The sequence below is a fragment of the Bacillus rossius genome, chromosome 5 (assembly GCF_032445375.1).
Source record: "Bacillus rossius redtenbacheri isolate Brsri chromosome 5, Brsri_v3, whole genome shotgun sequence".
Lineage (NCBI taxonomy): Eukaryota > Metazoa > Arthropoda > Insecta > Phasmatodea > Bacillidae > Bacillus > Bacillus rossius.
Genome location: NC_086333.1, coordinates 79,132,622 through 79,154,933, shown reverse-complemented (window position 1 = coordinate 79,154,933; position 22,312 = coordinate 79,132,622). Strand labels below are relative to the sequence as shown.

The 22,312-nt window shown below is 35.9% G+C and overlaps 1 protein-coding gene across 3 annotated transcripts in view; it reads left to right on the top strand.

Moving 5' to 3' along the window:
- Window positions 1-1,331: 1,331 nt before the first annotated feature.
- Window positions 1,332-22,312, top strand: part of LOC134532080 (protein tramtrack, alpha isoform-like) — a 49,952-nt gene continuing 28,971 nt past the window's right edge. The window contains exons 1-4 of one of the 3 annotated variants that reach the window (XM_063368299.1): window positions 1,332-1,699; window positions 2,335-3,286; window positions 5,679-5,748; window positions 13,127-13,186. In XM_063368299.1, the coding sequence (XP_063224369.1) occupies window positions 2,381-3,286; window positions 5,679-5,748; window positions 13,127-13,186 (1,036 nt within the window). In that variant the 5' untranslated portion in view covers window positions 1,332-1,699; window positions 2,335-2,380. Of the gene's footprint in view, window positions 1,700-2,059; window positions 2,116-2,334; window positions 3,287-5,678; window positions 5,749-13,126; window positions 13,187-22,312 lie in introns of those variants that run through there. The other 2 variants (XM_063368302.1, XM_063368300.1) reach the window with 2 other exon arrangements.

Below are 22,312 nucleotides of genomic sequence, written 5' to 3'. Positions count from 1 at the left end.
CCTGTTGTTACTGTGATTGGACAGGGAGAAATGCTGATAGAAATTTGTTGATTGATTCAAAATTATGTTCGTAATATTCTTCGTAATCAGGCTACTTCTACTTAAAAAAACAAAAAAACAAAAAAAAAAAAAAAACTCGAGAAGGCACAGCAGGTTACTGAAGAAATGAATGGCATATGTAACGACGATAATGGTTCCCTGAGAAAAATCTGAGTTGCATAATATACTGTATTATTATTTGAGGTACATTTACCCTAAAACTGTGACAATACTACCGGCAGTTACTCACCGGAAAAACAGTGTCATATAATCTTTTATAGCATGTTCTTTGCTTAAAAAAAGTTAACTACTATCAAATACCGATCTTGAAAAAAATTTTATTGTGAAAATTGTTTTAAGTTAATATCTCCCACGGTTAAATATTTTTTTTGTTAATGTTGGAAACTGTTGAGGGACTGAGGGTCCTGATTGCAAATTTAACTTGAATGAAATTACGTTTACTAAAAAAAAAAATTAAAACATTGAAAAACCATTTGTTTTTGTATGCGAGCTCCCTTGTTACACCCACGAGCTTTTGGATTTGCCATTGGTCGGAAAATGCTTGTTGAAACTTTTAAAACATCCCTACGTCACTTAATGGGGAAAAAAAAGTTAAAATAAAATAGTTTTTAAGTATATTTTGTTCATTTTTCTGTTTGTGCACGTATAACATATTTTCATTCTGCGGGTAGAACAGTGTTTTTGAATTTGCTTTGAAAGAACCCATCCAGCGCAGGGAAGTTATCTGTAGTGTGCGTTATCACTTCGATTTGCTCGGTTTATCTGCTCGAGCAACAGGGAGTGGAGGCAAACATGGTGCAACGCGAGAGAGCGGGTTTCAAGTTGGGAGCCGCCTGGGGTATAGCGTAGCGCTGCGGGGTTGACGCCTAACCCCCTTCGACTACACGGTCACACACACACACAGGCGGGCACGCACGTATGTGGTGTTGCCGGCGGTAGTTAAGGGTCAAGCACCCCACGCTCGCTGGGAGCTGCCCTAGCCAGACTTGTACACGTGGAGGCTCTCGCCCCCTCTCTAAGCCCAGCCCCCGCCCCATTTTAAGCCTCAAGGCCGTGGAACGACGTTTCGTTATTTTCTCTCCGTTCACCGCGACGGCGCATCCCTCGCGCCTGCCGCACGAACATTTTTATTTTTCGATTCCAACAAGTGGCTCACACTTTTTTTTTTAATTTAGCGGTTTATTAAAACCACAGGCTATTTTTTTTATTTGCTGCCGTTTTCCTGTGGCGCGCTTTTAAAATTATTTTCTAGTAGTGAATTTTTAAGCGCATTCGTTTTGTTAAGTTTGTGCTGTGTTCTGAAGTGACATGAAAAATGTTCATTACTATCCTGTCGCTTACTTAAAATGTTATAATGGCAAAAGTGAAACAAGATAATTGAATTTAGTGCTATTTTTTCGGTTACACTTGATTATTTTGAAAAGTGCTCGTTTAGAAACTTTTTTTTTAGTGTCGGATGAAACGGAAAATCTTCTGAATACGTTTCTTTTTCCGTCCACGCGCTACGATTGGAGCGCTCCGGGTTTTAGATACTACTGGTGGATACTTGCTGACATGGCGTCTTGAAGCAACGTGAAGTTTTTCGATCCTCGCAAGGATTTTTTACCCTCGTCCATGCAAGGGGTGCTAAAATGCACAGGTATTTATATATTATTTTAAAATAAACTGTTTTTAAAATACAGTATTTGATTTCCGATTTTGACATGGCATTGCTTAATATTGATTTAATATTGGATTAGTTGGATTGAAAATACGCAGTAGGGTCGTCGACATCACTTTACCCCGATGTAAAATCAATATTATTTGGCAATTTATGGAAGCAGAGATGTAGGAAAGTACAAGGATCCACAGAAAAATGTTTTGGTTGTATTATTTTAGAGTAGAAGTGTTGGAATTATTTATAGAACGTAAGCGATCGATTTTATTCGAAGTGGAAAATCATCTAGGCCAGGGAGAAAAAGGGTTGCGTAAAACGTTTCAGAGAAGTGGGAGGGGTGGGGTAAAGAGAGTGATAAAGAGTAACATGGCGGAAGGGCTGGGCTGGACGTGGAATAGGTGAGCAGAGATTTGTTATTAATTTCTTTTCGAAAACTTTGGCAAGGTTTATATTGTTTATAATTTCAGCTGAAGTGTGTAGCAGGTGATGTGTGTTGTATTGCAGCATGATGCAGGGTGCCACCTGTGAGATTCTACCAGTGATTTTTTTGTGCCACACAATTTTCGTGTTAGTCATGTCTATAATTAATAATTTTTTGAAATATTTGTTTTGCGCAGGGATTCTAATGATGAGTGGAATTACTGTTAACGGCTTTCGACGTTGATGATGACGTCGGCGCTTTCATCGCAGAGGTTTTGTCTACGGTGGAACAACCACCAGTCCAATCTCCTAACAGTTTTCGACCAGTTGCTGCACGATGAGTCCTTCGTGGATGTCACCCTCGCCGTGGAGGGCCGACTCCTCAAGGCCCACAAGATGGTGCTGTCGGCGTGCAGCCCATACTTCCAGGCCCTGTTCGTGGGCCACCCCGACAAGCACCCCATAGTGATCCTGAAGGACGTGCCGTACTGCGACATGAAGAGCCTGCTCGACTTCATGTACCGGGGGGAGGTGAGCGTCGACCAGGAGCGGCTCACCGCGTTCCTCAAGGTGGCCGAGTCGCTCAGGATAAAGGGACTGACGGAGGTGAACGAAGAGAAGTACGACCTCCCCTCGATAGCCTCGTCCCTCCTTTCCGCCGTGCCTCCACCGGTGGTGACCACGCACACGCCCCCGCCCCCTCCCCACCTGCACCGCATACACCCCATCCCCTCGCACAGGCGCAACCTCCCCATGCCCTCTGCGACCCCGCTCCTGGGCTCTGCCCTCACCGCGCCCAAGAGGAAGCGGGGCCGGCCTCGCAAGCTGTCGGGCAGCAGTGGCGGGGCGGCGGGGGCCCAGCCCCCGGCCGCGGCGACGGCGACGGCGACGGCTGCACCTGCGCCCGTGGATGGCACGCCCACCCAGAAGGTCTCGGGGAACGGGGATGCGGAGGGCTCTGCGCGGACGCCCAAGGTGCCGGACCCCGTCGTGACCCAGGGCTCGCCGGAGATGCTGGAAGTCAGGATGTCCGTAGATTTCCAACAGTCGGGAGCCTCGGGTGGACGCCCTCCGGACGGAGAGATCGGAAACGACACAGCGGCATTGGCAACGGAACCGTCCTCTGACCAGGCAGACACTCAACAGAAGGTATGTTTATTTTTCTTGAACCAGATAATCCATTTTCACACACAGAAAAGTTTTTTTACATATGTGAAGGCTATGCCGGAAAAAAAGTGTATCTTTTACTTGTGGAATTCCTGAGCTATCCATTGGATTTTAGAGTCTTGAAAGATGACTACTTTATAATTATTTGATTCAGAGTATTAAAACACCAACCAGTTTTAGTAACTGCAGTAGGAATACTTGCCCTTGAAAAATGCACCTTTTTTTTTACTTCTCTTACTAACAAACATTTATTTAAGTGGTTAAAACAATTTGAAAAAAATATATATTATGGATTTCATACGATTTTAGGCAGCATTCTGTAATAGTGACAAGATGAGTGCATCAGAATAAAAATAGTTTTTAAAAAGTTTTTTTCAACGATTTTGTTGAAGGACAAGGAAACATTTTTTTTTTAGGTGAGGCAAAATTACTTTCCTTTTATAGAATAATATGATGTTCTTGTTGAATTTGATGTTCTGTAAAATTGCATTATACTTAGTGGTGTTGAAATATATGTTGTGGTTGGTTTTGCACACATAATGGTTAGACCTGCAAAATTCGCGGATTCATTCGGTGATAGGCTAGAATTCAAACACATATACCTTGTAGATGATTTTTCTATTGGCTTACTGCATCTGGATGAATCTCAACCTGTTATAAACCCTCAACCAAAGAAGGATCGAATCACAGACAAACCAGCTGAGACGACTTACAAATTGGCAGCCAATGAACTTGCGTTATTTGCCAGAGTGTATGTACACATACCCCTGTATGTGCAGTCTATCCTGAAGGCCATCGAAACCACAAATTTTGCAGGTCTCTAATAATGGTACTTGTTTTAGAATGAAAAAGTAGGGTTAAGCCAGCTACATTAATAAAACATATTTCATACATAAGGAATAAATTTAGTTAATGTAGCTGACCTAAAACTAACAGAATTATCGCTTAACTTTTTAGTATTTTAAATGAGTACTCTAACCAACTGTTAACACTATTAACTACTGGTAAATTACTTAAAATATCGCATTGCCTTTTTTCAGAATAATTAGCAAAAATATCTGGAGGTAGACAAATGCAGCGCCTCCACACTGCTAAAAAAAATCCCTGTCAAGGGTTGACGCTTGGGTTTGGATCCACAATAGGGAATCATGTATTTTCTTAAAATTTTTATTTACGTTACATTACGTTGCAATATCGAAATTAAAAATATACACATTCTTATTTATGAAAAGCCACAGGATCAACAACGCACGCAATAAAAGCACAACTTGGTGATGGCCAGTGGCGTAGCCAGGATTTGTGTATGGAGGGGAGGGGGTGTTAAGAAGCATGCCCCCCCCCCCCCCCCATATTACTATATTAAAGCGGGGGGTCCGGGGGTCCTCCCCCCGGGAAAATTTGGATTTTAAGGTATAAAAAAGTGCTATTTTAGCAGTTTTCGGTACTTAAATTTAAATATTGTAATGGTAAAATTTTTATTAATTTTAATATGAAATTTGTTTGAGTGATGAATAAGAAATTAATTAAAGATTTGGTGCTAAGGGGGGGGGGGGGGGGTTGAACCCTTAAACCTTCCCCCCCCCCCCCCCCCCCCCCCGGGCTACGCCCCTGGTGATGGCCGCTTCACTTCATAGGCTATCTAATGTGTCTCACAAACTGTAATTTGTCAGAAACCAGTAGGAATTAAGTACATAATGTTTACTTTGTAAATAGAGGTTTGTCTTTATTGCTCAAAAAAGGTAATTTCCTAATTTTATTTACAAGAAAGCTGCGATGCGAGAAAATTACTGCCATTTTGGTTCTACAAAATAAGCTGATTTATGAGTTTTGTAAGGGCTTACGTAAACTTTTATTACTAGGAAGATACATTCTTTATGATCTCCAGTACACATTAAAGGATAATTGCATCCCAAATAGAAAAGAAAAAAACTAGAAGTTTGACTTTACAAATTTTTAGTTTTCGAAGACATATTGTTCCCAAAAGAAATCTGTTCCCACCATTACTTTTGTGGCAATGTGTAGCTACCTTAATGAACTGTAATTACAAACAATTTCTTTCTTGAAATTTGCTTCTTTTAAAAGTTAACAGGCTTTCAAATCTGAAAATGTCAAAAAATATCCAATTTCGACATATATCTTTGTTAGAACGAAGTTTAAAAAAGTGAAATTTCTACAGATAAACCCTCTATAGTATAGTATGTAATACTGCTGTAAAAATTTCTTCTTTGAGATTTATCTGCATGTCAAGTTAAAGGACCCTATTGCAGCACCACATGGTGAACGTGTATTGCTGAGTGCGGTGCGTGCTGTTGGATTGTGTGTCGTGCAGAGCAGGCGCTCCGCCGAGTGCTGAGTCTTGTGTCTGGTGTTGCAGGAATGTTCACAACCTCCGGCAAAGAAAATCAAAGATGAGCTGGAGCCGACACCGGGACCGTCTTCACAAGGTGACTATGCTTGCGACTGTAGGCCGCTCTCCGCACGTTCAGTTCGGCAGGGTCTGCAGACCTGCCAACCCTCCTGATTTTGGCGGGAGTCTCCCAATTTTTGAGGTTATCTCACGCTTTCCCGATTTTCTCTGATATCTCCCGATTTTTCTTTTTGGAAGCTCTAAAAAACTACGAGTTCCGTAGGTTGCAATTTTGGCTTGCGAGAATCGACATAATCGATATATCGATACTATTGGCTTGTGGATAATCGTTTGGTCGAAACTCAGAAGTAGAAGGTGGCCGATTGTCGGACGTCGTGTTGATTGAAACTCTAGTTGCCATTCAAGAAAATATCAAAGAAATATGATGCTGTATTTAAGAATGCATTTTCGTGTGAATTTCTTTCAATTGTTGAGTCAAAGAAAGGTGCAACATTCGGTTATTGTAAACTGTTTAGGTGCGATTTTTCAGTATCTCAAGGCGGGAAGTGTGATGTAGAACATGTGAACACTAAGAAGCACAATGACAATGCCGTATGCGTGGAAAAAAAAAAAAGAAAATTGGCTTTTTGTGTAAATAAAGACAAAACGAAACTGTAACACGTGCAGAATGTTTGTTCACTGCATTTATTTTGTAACATAACCTGCCGTTCACTTTTGCCAACCACGCGGGTAAAAATTAAATAATAAATATACATTTGGTAAGTAATTTACACCAAATCAATATTTAACAAAAGAATCTGTTAAAAAAATCTCCCGATTTTTCATTTTTGAAAGGTGGTAGGTCTAGTCTGTAAGGGTGGGTTCTTAATGCCTCAAGGTGGCCGTTTTGTGGTACCCTTCAAAATGATACACTTGCATTGTTAACCACTTCAAGAAACTGGTCACTTGGGACAAATGCTAGCAGCAGACTGAGCCAGGGTGTCCACAAGGAAAAAAATATTTCATACCAACTTAGGTGAGAAAAAAGTACTAGATTTGAAAAAAAAAGTACTAAATTATAATTTGTTATGGTTTTAACAATTTAGGAAGTTATTATGAAATTGCAATTCTCTAACTTAAATATCACACCACACACACATACATTCCATGGTTTTTAAAAATCAGGGGCTTAGCCAGGGGGGGGGGGGGGGGGTGGTTTAGGGGTTCAATATTTAAATTTAAGAACCGAAAACTGCTTTAATAGCACTATTTTACACCTTAAAATTTAAATTTTCCTGGGGTAGAACCCTCGGACGCTTTAATAAGGGGGGCCATGCTTCTTAACACAAATCCTGGCTACGCCACTGTTAAAAATAATTATGCTTAATAATAAAAATAAAAATATTGTAATTACTGTAATGTTATTATATTAAAAAAAAAAGGACTACATATCTGAGCGTAAATGTACTAGACAGGTACTAGATCTAGTAGGAAAGTACTAACTGTGTAAACCCAGGACTGAGCCTCCGAGTGGAGGTGATGACATACATGTGCATGGGAGTGTTATCTAGGGAGGGGCTTGCTAGAGGGAGCCACTTCACATTACCACGGATATATCTTTCAAAGTAAAGTGAGTTTGTCAGGAAACATAATTCACCATATCTGTCTAACTTCCCTTCAAGCTGAGGAATTTTATTAATTTGCATCCAGTCAGCTTGGTTTAAAGAACTACTCTCTCTGCTTGCAGATTCCATCACTTTTGTCCCTTGTGACTGGTGTTATTTAGTTCATCACACTTCACATACCTAACTGATAAGTAATCGCTTCTCTTGTGCTTTTTTCCCCCCCTTCCTCCAGTTTAAAAACACTGGTTAGCAGCCTAATTAATAGTTAAATGTTAAATTTTATAAATGTCTTTGTATTTGAGTATTTAAAACATCAATATTCACACTTTGGAGTGGTTAAAAGTAATTAAATAAACAAAAATTGATACTGTCATTTAACGTATACCCTAGATTTATGCCTCATATCTCATGAATCCATTACAATTCCAAAATGATTTAGGAAGTTTTTTAAAATTGTCACTTTTTGAATAAACCAAATTTGTAGTTTTCAAACATATTTTTTGGTATTTTTTAATGGAGCAACCCCTATCAAGTTGTATGTCATATGAAAGCCCATTAAAAAATCTTTAAAATGGGACCAATTTGAGCTTTCTAACATCACCCGTTCGTTACTGAATGTTTTTGTTTTTAGAAACATGAAAAATTGTTATTTTTAAATTAATTTTAAAAAACCACTCCAAATATAAAAAAAAAAATTAATTCTTCATCTACTTCACATCCTTTCTACTCTCTTTCAAACCTGTATCTAAGTATTATGAAAGGTTTTTCTCCCATTCTTTTCTGCTTGTAAGTACATCATCACTTGGACCACCCATACAGACTTAAGTGATATTGATAGTAGTGCAGTAAAATAATTAGTATTTTCCTGTGGCATTAGAAAAGTGTGTAATGCCTACATGTCACAATTTCGAATTTGAATTTTGAGTGTGCTGTATGACTTACTAATAACATTGGTCAGTAGATATTTTTTTTCCAAATCTGGAAATGTCAGGTTTGTTAGCCATCCTAGTATTGCCATGTTTGTATTTTTGTCATTACTTTTATTTAAAGTCTATTTCTAAAATTTTAAATCAATACCTTTCTTGCATTTGTTCTGCCAGAAATTGTTCAACAAATATTCACTTAGTTTAACATGAGTGTAAAAAGGTGTGTAAGTCTGTATAATAATCACCACCTGTTCAACTCTTAATACCCATAATATTACACTAAGTCAATATTTGTTAAAAATATCTGTGACATACAGCAATTGCAAGGGAGGTATGAGTTAAAAGTTTATAATCATCCCTTAAATAATAATAATTTAAAAAAAATCAATAAATTTATTATCTAACAGGACACAATATTTAGAGTACATTTTTGAAATCTACAACATTAAAACATATGTCAAACTTTTATGCTGTGTGGAGTTTTTAAAAATCTGAATTAGTAATACTAAGTCTATAGTATTTAATAATAATTATAAAAAATTGTAAATTAAGGATAACAGTGTGATCTCTTATTTTTGGCTTGCTCACAATCTGACTTTGACAAACTTTTCATTTCGAAGGATTATGAGGGCATCATACCAAAAGGGCGTATCAACGAAAATGCAAGTTTACAGGGGAGTCATTTAAAGTTTGGCTGTTTTTCCCTTCCTTTGTCTATATAAAATGGTATTATCATTCGATTCATGGTTATGTTTTTCAGAAGCTCTGAATAAGTGTTTATGAACCTAATTGGGTTATATTAAATTTATCTCAATATTGCAAAAAGTGTTGATACGCCCTTCTGGTATGATGCCCTCGATTATTTTTCCTGGTACAGTATTTGCAGGTATTAATTGGAAAACTGTCATGTCTCTTGCTGCATGGAGGCTAAATAAACAACATTAAACGTTTTCGCACATTATATTTTGTAAAATGGTAGAAAGGAATTTAATGTAAAACCAGAATTAAAGAGAAACTGCATTTGGTTATTTTAGTTGACTCGTTACTAGGCTTCTGGTAATATAGTTTTGTTTTTTAGTTCAAATCAATTACAAGTTATGTCATAAGACCCACGAGGAGAGGGGAGGAACTATGGGAATTAATGCAAGCAGACGCTGCCTAATGCTACATATGGCCGCAAGGAAGCATTTCATATTTTCCCGTTCAAGCGTTCAAATAATGGTACAATTTTTTTTTGTACCTCATTGTAAGAGTTCATGTTTTAAGCCTTAAATAGAAATTCACACCTTAAAAAACAAATGTCTTGATAATGCATATTAAAGTTTGCAGTGGCAATTGCACATGTGTGTGTTTGTGTGTGCTCTAAAACTTTGTCGCTGTAGATTACAGAAAATTTCATTGTTACGTTAAATTCTTAAAGAAGAATAAATACCATTCCCAGTACAGTAGAACCTCGATGATACGTTCCTGTTTCATACATTTTCCCGTGTCATACGCTAATTAATTTTGGTCCCACCGAAAGTACTATATTTACAATGGTTTACTTTCCCGGAACATACACTTATAAAATCAATAATTTCCCGTTTCATACGTTTTTACGAAGCGGAAAAGTCCTAAATTCACAATTTTTTTTGTTGTATTCCTCCTGATAAAATACATTTTAATGCTTTTATTTTGAAAATCGGTAATTGTTTGCCTTTGCAAACGTAAGAAAATAACTTTATCGCACCATAGATATGGATAGTATCAGGAAGACTGTGCACTTCGCTAGTAGCATCTATGGCCAGCACCAAGCGAGAATAGTGGCGCAAACTAGCAATGATTATGAAAATGGTGCACGCGCTTTACCAAGGCACGGCTCTCATATTTTGTGCATTCATTAATCTTTGAACTGAATATACCCGTTTGTTATTGTTTTCTTACGATCGGATTGTTTTGTATTTTACGTTTCTCAATTTAAAATTTTATTGAAAAATGTTATGTTGCATGAAGTTGATGTAAAATGAAACAAACAAGCAAAAATTTCTGATTTTTTTTTACAATAGCCTAATTTTTTTAAATTTCTAATTTAGGCTTGGTGACTTTTCCCCCCCTCCAAGAAAGAACTGCTTTACTTGATTATGGACTATTTTACATTTATGGTGGTTTTATTATATGTATATATAATTATGAATTCATATCTTTCATTAATATAATGCAATTATTTACAAATTATGTATTTAAGTTTAATCTGACATTGCGCTGGTATTCTAGATTGAAAAAAAAAATTATTATTGCCATTCCCTTTTCATACACTTTCCCGCATCATACACCATTTTTGTGCCCTCCGTTGAAAAGTGTATGACAGGGGTTCTACTGTACTTTAAATTTCACATTGCCTACAAAACTAAATCCCCCCACGCAGAAAACTTTGTTACAGATCAAATGTAAGTAGGCTTAGAACATGATAAGAAAAGTGCTCATGTCCAAGAACTAGGTATTTACTAAACAAAAACGTTTTAATGTTTTTACGGGCTATTAACATTTAAATCAATGCAAATTAAAGATTATAACCATGTGTTTATACAGGCAGCATAAAGGGCTTGCCACATTCGTGCAGTTGCATGTGTGCCTACTATCTAATTAGATATAACAAAACTCGGCAGTGAACAAATCCAGTGGAGCAGATAAGTTAGCAAGGTTTGTAGGTATTCATTTTTCTACATCCTATATCTATACAGAGCATAAGCCCTACAAAAACACAGCTAGATCGTAAAAATTGAACACATCAACACCTGCAGCGCGGCCAAGAGTGGAAATTATGGATGGTAGCGGCTTTTCCGTAAAACTAGAAATAAGTGAGAAAATGATATTTCTGTGTTCGTTACGACTACTTTAACTATTGCATTATTTTCCAATATTTTTCTCATTTTTAGTGGTTTTACCTCACCATTTCCCTGGACTTTATTGCCCTCCACATTACTAAGTATTTCAAAATCCAGTAGGAATTTCGAAACACAGTTTTTTTTTGGGGAAAATCAAAGAACATTATAAGAACTCAAATATTCCTACTTTTGTATTATTTTTTTTCCCCCCATAGAAAGGCAGTTGCTCTTGAATTACCATATCAAATTATGCGAGTGCCTGCGAATTCACAATGGACAGTGGGTAAAAAATAATATATATTTTGAGTAACATGCGCTTCTCAGTAAACAAAATTAGAGCAGGCAACATCTTTGAGTTATCAAAAAATGCTATATAAGTGAAGAAGGAAATACTTGAATCCAAGATACACGAGTAGAAAATTACATTCAAATACCTATGTGGGACAGGAATTCACAAACCATTTTAAATACGATTTCCGCTTTAATTTTAAAATACAATCTTATTTCAGAAGGAATAAGGGTTTTCTAAAATATATACTGGTGATTTATTTTGCAGTTGAGTATTTTTTTTTTGTTATCAGCCAATAGTTTCCATATAATCAACAAACACAAACACTTCAACCCCTTCCAGACAAGAAGAAAATCAAAACTCTGTCTCAGGCTATAACATATAGTATGCTTGAGGGATTTCGAAACCATTAGGTTTTTCCTCTACACAAAAAAAAAATTGGTTGTCTGTAAAGTCGGTTTACGGACGATAGTTTAACGTGACAACGTCATAACAAAACATTGATGAAATGATTGCATTTTCATGAATAAAATTGAATCATTTTTATTTTAATAATAAAAGAATAAATAGTTGAAATTATACTAGTAATGAGATTTTTAAATTGCAAGAATAATTATCCTTTATTGCCGAAATTATTGTTGCAATAAGCAATGAAAATCACATTAACTTTTCACTTCACTTTATAAACAGTCGACGAAACAGTTCACGTGTAGATGTAAGTTGTGTGCTGCCGCTGTCTTTCTTCTCCTCGGACGCATAGGCCAGTCGAGTGGAAGAGAGATAGATGCGGCGCAAGCGTACAATGAGCGTAACGGGACACAGCGTAACGGAACAATGTGCGTAATGGAACAATGTGCGTAACGGGACACTTTTTCGTGTGTGCAGCCGGCGTTCATCGATTTATTAGACGTCTTGTCAATAAATAGATCCAGCCTTTTCGTTTACTTTAACGATAGAAAAGGTTTTGACTTGGATAGCTACAGGCTTTCACAAACACGTCCTTACCGCGTGAAGCTGTCCACACATCGTTATAATACGTGGAAACATGAAAACGTTATGCCTTTTTAAAGCCTCTCGCTTCCCAAGTCCTCGACAAAGCTAACTCCTTAAACCATTTCGAATGAATTCAAATCATTAATGATTTTGTCCACGAAAACTCTTTCAACATAGCTTATTTCATTATATTTGGCCGTTTGTTTACATTGTGTCGAACGGCTTGGTTCCACCCCATTTCAAGTCGTCCGTTTATAAACACTAAAAAAACTCTAAAGTTACAAACAAAGTATTCTTTTTAAATTTAGGTACATTTTTCAGTGGTTGCAAACTGTGTCTTCTTGATTTACACTTAACAATAACGTTCCTGATTGCAGATTATCCTGCAGTCTGAGAACTTTTGCCACTCTGCTGTTAACAAACTGTCACTTGTTGAAGTATGGCTAGTATATCAGACTCATTGGGTAATATAACTGTTATATCAAGTCCGACCTCCGGCTAGCTCAATTGGTCCAACTGTTATGTGCATAAACTCTTGAAGAAATTTTCTGGGTGCTGAAAAAGTACTAAAGTTCCTCTCAAAGTTAAGACTGCTTAATTTGAAGATTTTCTGGTATGAATAAAATAATTCACGAATTAAAATTTGTGGATTAATTTTTTTCGTTATTAAACACACCACATTTTACGATGAAAAGAAATATTTGCATGACGAAAATAACAAATTTTTCGCACGAAACAACTTCACCGACTTGATATGCAATGTTGCTGTTCGTTGCAGACCCGGGCGAAGGTTTCGGCAGACAAAGTGGGACGACAGATTCAGAACAGTTTTCTCAAGGTAAGCCCCTCCGCGTCGCAGAGTGCCTTGTGTGTCGTGTGTCGTGTGTGCTGAGGGCTTGCTTGCCCTGACCACTCTCGCAGCTCGGCGCAAGCACCCGGGATACCATCTGTGGTTTTGTGTGCGGTGTTCCTCCACCATGTTTTCATTTTCACGAAATACACTTTTTTTTCTATTTTGTACGAGTGTACATTTTTGCTGTAATTTTTTTCCTGTGTAGATTGTAAGATATTATGTGTAATGTTTTTTTTAAAAAAAAAGTTTGTGTGTTAAGGTATTTTGTAACAGTTTTTTTTCTAATTGTAAAAAAAAAAAATTCCTGTAATTTTGTAGATCCTGCAAATGTATTTTCTTTCAAAATGGGAGTTTATTTGTATGTTTAGTGCTTATTAAATACTTAATATTCTCAAGAAATTTAGTGTAAAATGTGTGTATATACATATACACTAAAGTGCAACCGGAAATGCTTTAAAATGTTGTTTGCTGTTGACGACTAGCTGGAATGAACATGATTTACAATAATAAGTTTTACAGGTGTGTGGAGAACATACCTATTCAATTCATACAGAGCTGAAATGCTGAGGTAATATAAAATTTAAATTGAAGCAGAAAATAATATTTAAGGTCGGTGTACTAAGTTTCTAGATAAAAATTTTTTTTTTAATGAACCAATACAATGAATAGAAAAGCCACACTATGTTCAACAAGCGTTTAAAAAAAAGAGCCTATTGACCTATCACATGCTCTGCATGGTAAAAAAAAAGTATATAATTTTATCAAGGAAACAGTAGGGCAGTAATTGAGTTTGGGTAATTCGTTACTTGGCAGCAGCACACTTGCCAGCCGATTATTTTTTTATTTTACTCTAGATAGAAGCACAAGATTTGCTAGTGTTATTTACTGGTTTTTCAGATTTGAGCTTCTATTATTGACAAACTACATGCTCTTTATGTTTTCTATGGTTTGTAGCTCAGTGTTTTTCATGTATTATACTATAAAATGGAAAAAAAATATTTTTTACAAAGATTAACAATGCACACTCCACTAATAATGGAAAGCCCACCTGCAAAGTGTAGACAACAGTAAAACCTTAGTAATATATTCCTAGAGACGTACAAAAAAACAAAAAAATTAATGAGGAGTACAAATCTTTTTACGGTACACTCATTGTACTAGTGGTGGCCCTAGACTTTGGGGGGTCCCTGAGCCATTTACTTTTGCGGGGCTCTAATATTTTGGAGCCTTCCCCCTCAAAAAAATATTTGAAGGATAAACTATTTAAAAAAACATTTTTTTTTTTCAAACCAAACTTGAACTTAAATTTCAGGGAATGGTTTGCTCATTTGTAACAAGAAATTATGATTTTTTTTTTCAAAAATTGTACTTGAGTTGTTTTTTTTTTGAAAATACTTATAAGATTTCCGGGGAAGTCGTGTCAATACACGAGACAATAAAATTTTTGAAATTTTTTATAGAAAGAAATTATGAAAACTCAATTGAAATCTGATTTATATTGACCGGCATTTTAAATGACGTGCTAATAACAATTGAATACTCCCTTTTTCTCATGACTGCATGCTTGAGACAGAAAACTAGCGAAACAAGGGAAATGAGCATGAAAAAGGCCGGTGTGGGGCAGTGTAGTCGTGGTACCATGGAGCTGCCCCTCGATCGTACTCAGATATACGTGATTTTATCCATTAACTTGCCTTTGTAGTCAGTTGGAAACTGGAATAAGTCTTGTTATTGACAATATGACATACCACTTGGTGTGCATTCAAAATGGTTCACGGAAGCATGATTTAAATTTAAGATTCACAAAGTCGGTTTTTTACCTCATTACTGTGAGTGATACTATTTATTCATTGTTTACTGTAAAATAATGCTGGTAGTTCTATTATGTTACCAACTTGCAGTGCCATTAGACATTGTTTTCATTGTTTATGGCAGGGTTCATTAAAATTAATCGGGGCGAGTTCGGGTATTCATGGAACCGAACCGAAATCGAAAATTTCGGGTACCTGCACACCCCTAGAAACAACTCTATTCAGTCTCCATTACGTGCGAGGCCTTTACGAAGTAGGTGCTTCCTGGTTCGTTCTTTCTGCGACTGGTGACGCTCCCTGAGTTCAGCTGGTCCTCCTGTCGTATAACTGTTTCATCTTGAATTTCTCTAGAATAAGTTACTGTTGTGAACAGAAACAATAATTCACAGTTTACTCCTAGGAAAATGTGATGAGCTGCCTTCTAAGCGACCGTGCACAATGAAGGTATTACAGGCATTAAGAGACAGGCCTCGAAAGAAGCCAGATTAAACATAGCAAAAGCAATTAAAATTGCTCAAATTTTTGACTTAATGGTGGCATTAATGAAAAGTCTTGTCTTCTGCTTAAAGGCAGCCATGTGGCCAAATATTTTTTTATAATTTCCATCTTTTTTTTTTTGTTTTTTTTTTGTTTTCTAATGTCTGTACTACATTTATGCAAACTGCTACTAGGAAATACTTAGAGCGATTTAAAAATATTTTGCTGCTGAACATGTAAATAATATATTCAGAGTATTTTACGAATGTAAGCATGTCTTATTACACCCAGGAGATAGCTTAATAAACATAATGCATTTGTGCCTCAAGCACTACCTTTTTTTTTATAGCTGTTGGATAGTTTATTTTGAATATCTACTGTACCCTAAGCTAATTATGTTGAAAATTATTTTTTTTTATGGTTTCCATGGGTTTTTAATGTAAATTAAGTAAATTTAGTTTAAGTTGTGAATGTTTCCGGTAATTATTAAAATCATTTGAAACTTGACTGATTTTTATTTTTATCAAATTTAATATTGTGATCAAGTTTCAGTCGTCCCCTCTCAGGAGAAGACTGGAATAAAGCGAAGCATGAGGGATGGTTGAAGGACAGAGGAAGATGTAGGTATTTTACTTGTCTGACCCGGTCACAGACTGGAAACATTAAATCCAGAGAAATAAATTGTGTAAGGCTTAAACAATAACTGCATTGGACGTCACTTAAGTTATCATTCCATCGGCTGTTTGCAAGCTGGCACTTGTAATGATAGTCCTCCTTTGAGTTTATAGTTGCATTTTAAATATATTAAATATAAATAGTTTGAGATAGGCATGTGCGAATGTTAAATTTTCGTTGCGAATCAAATTGCGAAGCGAATAGTAACTATTTGTGCGAAGTCGAATCGAATGCGAATAGTTGCATTTTTTTTATCTCAACTTCCCAAACCTATTAATAAAGTGTCCCACATAAAAAAACTGCAGTTTTAATCTGTTTTATTTAAAAACATTGTAATGCCTACAGGCATAAGGACGGGGTGGGACGCCATAGCATGGCAAGGATTGCGAACTGGTATTTGTAACACAACAAGTTTGAAACAATAATAAAGTTTTAATAAAACTTAACAAAAATAAATAACAAGGTAATCATTTACGTAACAAATAAACCAAGTGCTTAACACACACAGCAAAAGAGAATGTGTCATTATCAAGGCTACAAAAAAGGTGAGATTTTACGCCGGCGCATCGTGGTACAAAACATGCGCGGTAGACGCATTGAAACGGCCAAATTACAAGATTGTCAAAACGCAGGGAAAACCCACTGCCTTATGTGGATTACGTGTGTTACAAAAAGTAAGTTACATTATCTTACGTTACGTTTTACATACGTCGACGACTCAGGGGAGAACAGTTACAAACAAGTGAAGTTAAATTAAATTAATTTACATGATTTCCAAAAGTAATTTTCCAGGTGGAGATCGAAAGGGAATTTAGACAAAACACACAAAATTCAAGAAACGTTTACATTATGGCAAGGGCCACCGCCTCACTCCAACTTACATTTTCTTTCCCCCGAGGTCGCGCACGTCGTACAAAGTTAAAGTCTAACTGACTGACTACATGCTGGCTAACAACCACTCGAGCTCTAAATGAGGTCAGGCAAGCTAGTTAATACTAGGAGAACAAGACCGAATAAATTGAAAACGTCTGCTTTTATAACATATGTGCCGCGCAGCGCGCATGCGCCGAACGGAGGAGGAGAGGGGAGGCGAGAAGCAAGCAGGCATACACTAGGAGGGGGAAGGAAGAAGGGGACGACGAGCCGCCGCCCGCGCAGACGCGCGGAGTTTGAAAGAAGCGGCGATCCTAACGCTTCAACACGAAACCAACTATTTTGAAAAAAAAAATTCTTATATGTAAAATTTAATTATAGTTTTATAAACTCAACATAAATTTAAGTACTGTTCTTTTGGGCCTTCAAAAAATGTCCATTCTTTAAGTATAATTAACTTTATACTAAACCGGGAAAAATTATTGAACTCCCATGTCCATTTGGGGCAAGAACAAAAAACAAAAACTATTTAAAAATATACACACAAAACCCCACTTAAATCTTTTAGTATATAAAACATTTAAACACTAGGTTCTAGTTATAGCATCTCAGCAGTTTAGCTTTTATTTTAAGTTGGCATGTAAAAACACCAATTGCTCTACATGCTGAGGAAGCAAGTTTTCTCTTCGTGCTGAAACAACATTCCCAGCTGCTGAAAAGAGACGCTCTGAATTTACTTGTGGAGCAGGAACCTCCAGATACTTTTGCGCTACTTAGGATAAATATCGGTACTTTGTGCCTTAATTTTTCCACCATTACAATGGATTTTCATGTCTGCTGATGCGGGGTTCTTTTAAGTACTGTCGTACCTTTTCTTCTCCTTCATCATAATCTTTATTGTCTTGCGTTGGAATACTGTCGAAGATAGCCCATAAGGCCATAAAGAAGACATTGGTGCAGAGTTAGAAATGTTAGATTGAACTTCTTTAACTGCATTAATGGAATCCGTTTTTATACTTTTAATTTCCGACAAAAGAATGACTTGTGATTCCATTCTTGATAGAAGAACACCTTTAAATCTGGGATCTCGACTTACGTTTTTATGCAATGCTCTTGCAAGTGTCACTCCATCTTTTTTGGCAGCGATGTGCGATTCGAGGTTACAAAGAAGACAGTGAAGTACTGGAATGATAATAGACAATGTTGGGTAACTGTTACCACTCATTTCTTCTGTCGCCTCTGCAAGTGGTTGTAAAACTTGAACAAAGTTCTCAGCAAGTTTCCATTCCACTGCGATCAGCATGTCTGTATCACTAGAGTTCACGTGGTCGGGAACAAGAGCAGGTTTCATTTCCAGCAGTATCTTGAACATTTGGTACTCTGAGCACCAATGTGTATCAACATGCTGAATTACCTCTAGTTTAGGCATATTCAACTGCTCCTGGAGTGCTTCCTAGCATGAGTGCTTCTTCGGTAATGACCAACTATACTCCTGGCCTTACTAAGAAGTGTGGTTGTACCTGGGCAATCATTCTTGCTGTTTTCAATTGAAATTTGAAGGGTATGAGCAAAACATTATCTTGAACCATCTCTAAATAATTATGCAGAATCCTGTCTGGAATTATGAGCATCGTCAGTGATACAGAATAGTGGTATAGGCGACACTGCTGGGTCGATTCTCCAGTCAATGAGAACATTTTGTAGGGTAGCAGCCACATGAACACTTGTATGGGATTCATTTACAACAGTGTTGCTCATTGTAAATGACACAGAAGTAAAGTCGGGTCGGAGATAATTGCAGGTAAGTCTGATGTAACTGTCCGATGAACACGAAGTCCAGCTATCAGATGTAAATCTTGTACAAGCATTTCCTTGAGGTTTTTTCTTTCTTTCTTTCTTTCTTTCTTTCTTTCTAATAAAGTGCTGCGATGTAATGTTCAGAGAAAGTAGTTTTGCATGGTACTGTATATGTAGGTGCAACATGTTTGTGTCCCATTAAATCTTGAAACCCACGCCCTTCTACAAACTCATAAGGCAAAAGTTATGTTGCCAACATTTTGGCATTTTGTTTTGTAATACTTTGTACTTTAGGATCGGTTGGTGACATCTTCTGCGTACTTCTGAACATATTCGATAAAGTAGACTGTAGAAATTGTGGTTTTTTCTTTGCAGAAGTTTCTGAATTTTTTCTTTATCTTTCAATAGCTCCTTGTACAACACAGTGTGTTTGGCCCCCAAATGGTTCAGGAGTGTCGTCGTAGTCCGTCCAAGAAATATTTTTTTTTTTTATGTCTTACTCATTTTCTTGAGAAAATGATTTATTTTGTACAATCAGGATAACATATAAAATGTACTAGATGTGTTTTTAAAATAGAAAGTGATATTTTAAATATTTAAACACAGGGCATTCAACTGTTCTCATGTTTTAAATGGAAATCATCTGTAATAACGAAACTGCCCTCAGATGGCAATCAAAAATAGTGCAATACTCTAAAATAGTTATTCTTCTGAAAAACAACTTTATAGAAATTTTATTTTTGAGTTTCTCTCATTTTATTTGATGACTCTGGTAAACTGCATTGCAGTATTTCAAGTTGTTAATCAATTGTTTCTAGTTTTAACAGTTGATTAGGTTAGGTTAGGTTAGGCTAGGCTAGGCTAGGCTAGCTTAGCTACATTTAAGTTATTCTAAATCATTTGAATGGGTGGTTAGGGTGTTAACTACATATAAAATAGGCCCTATTATTTAAATGCTGGAACCATTGGTTAGGTAAGCTTAGCTACAAATTAAAATACTGTCAGTTGGCATCCATTGATTGTTAGATTAGGTTAGCAACATTAAAAATACTTATTGTGGTTTTTAAGACAAATAGTAGTCTACTCAAAAATACCATTTTCTGTATTTTTTTTTTGATTAGCTCTAACCGTATTAGAAAAACACCAAAATTAGAATAATTAGTAATTTCACAGATCACTAAAGTCTAATAATATTTGCAATTTTTTCATCCACATCAAAATACTACACAAAAAAATTTAAAACTAGCGATAATTGCGATACGTGTTTTGGGGGAAATTCGGTATTGTAGAAAGATAATAAAATTTCCAAATTCGCTATCTAAACAATATCAATCTATTTCACAAACATTAATACTCTTTTATAGCAAATTACTTCATCATGGCTTCATCATGGCGTCAAACGAAGTTAACGACGAAAATCATGTCTAAAAGTAGTCAACATGAAACGTTATTAGTTTGAAGGCATAAGAAAACGAACGAAAATAAATACATTTCAAGAGTGGTCGCAAAGTGACATAATTGCGTTTTACTTTGTCTTTTTTACTGCTGGATATTGCATTACAATCGGAGAACAGTTATTACCACGCATATAATATTTTATATCGCTGTGTACGACCTACAAATTTATCAAAACAATACAATTATCTTTGTAACATAACCTACCACGCGGGCATTTGAACAATCGTTTGCATTTATCGAATTGTGCGGAACAATCACCAACATCTGTGAAAAAAAATTCCATATTGCACTACGTTTTTTCCTTTTGACGGTATTTCTCTAGATTGTGATGATCCCTCTGCGCCTTTATACATTTATAATTTCGTTAGATGAAATTAATAAGCTGCAATATGTTATGTAACTCTTTAGATTAATCGATTATGAAGTCACACTTATGCAAGAGGTCGATCTTCCAAAGTTAACAGAAAAAAAATTGTACGTGCGACGTAAAGACGTGAATGATACGAAGCTTCATTTAATGCGAATAGTTCATATCGTTTCGAAGTGTTATCGAATATTAAAAAAACTTTGAATTCGTTTGTACTATCGAAGCTTCGCACATGCCTAGTTTGAGACCATCCAATTAAATCTATGGAAATTCTCTGAAAATGTTTTAGCTAAACTTTACTGCGAATAGTAAATCTATTTCGTATTATGTGTAATTTTTCTTACAGTACATGATAATTATCCTGAGGTATAAAAATGTTGTAGAATACTTTACTAATAAAAGATCCTGAATTAGTCCTGAAATGGGTTCAACCTTTTTTTGTACACATCTTGTTTTATAATTACAGATATAATGGGCTAATTAAATCCCTTAAATTCCATCAAATCTTCAGTTATCGAAAGGTTAGATATTAAAGGAAACAGATTTGAAATTTTTTTTTAGAGGAAATAAAATAAATTAAAAAAATAAAATTAATACAGAACCTTCTAATTAACTAGTTCAATTTATTCTTCATACCTATCCTGTAACCATTCACAAAGATACAGTATTGTAATTTAACAAGTAGTTATATAAAATGAATTTAAATATGGATTGATTCTGGAAACTTAAGTTTGTGACAAATGTTTAAAGGTTTGAATGTTTCAACACCATAGTTGACATTTTTATTTCTTGTGAATTAATTTATTGTTGACCCATGACATCTAGATCATATTCGAGGGGTGCATTTGAGGTACTATTAGGGGTTAAAATTTGAGATTCATATTCAAGAAAATTGGAATTTGGGCCATTACTATTTATAATCCTTTGAGAATCTGGTTTCCTGCCAGATATAGGAGCATGCAGAATGTTGCATGAAGGAATGTTCCAAGTTTATTTTTAATGAAGGTCAAAGTTTAAGCCAGTAAAACGTTTTGTGTTAAAAGTTAAAAATGTAAAATAAAACAAAGTCTTGAGGTCTATGGACTTTTTGAATATTTTTTGGTTGAAATTGGAAATTATCACAAGCTTTATCTCCCGTAGAATTAAATTTATATGTTAGCTTTTCTGTTGTACATACTTATGGTGTAGGTTTTAACTATTAATAGAGTTAACAACAAGATTATTTAAAGCTGGTACGTACAAATAAATGATTCAGATATTGTCACAAATTATCAATGTGTAGTAATTAAATAGACACCAGCACAAATACTGTAATGGTACCAGATTAAAGAATTTAAAATTTGAGAACTTATATATATTTTGCTTACAAATTCTTACAGTACTGAGACCCACATTAAAGGTTTTAATAATTTATACTTGTAAACTAAAACAAATCTTTAAAGTTAGATTTGACCTAACTACACAAAAAATGGCTGGAAATCAAGTTTTACTACTTACCTTAGTATAATAATGGAGGAAGGAAACAGTAGTTAACAGAATAACTTTCTTGATCGGTCAACAAAAAATGGTTGTGTGTTAATGGTTGGGGATTTCAAGTTCAGTGAGTGGATACGTAGTCATTATATATTCATAATTTTGTTGTCAACTTCTTTA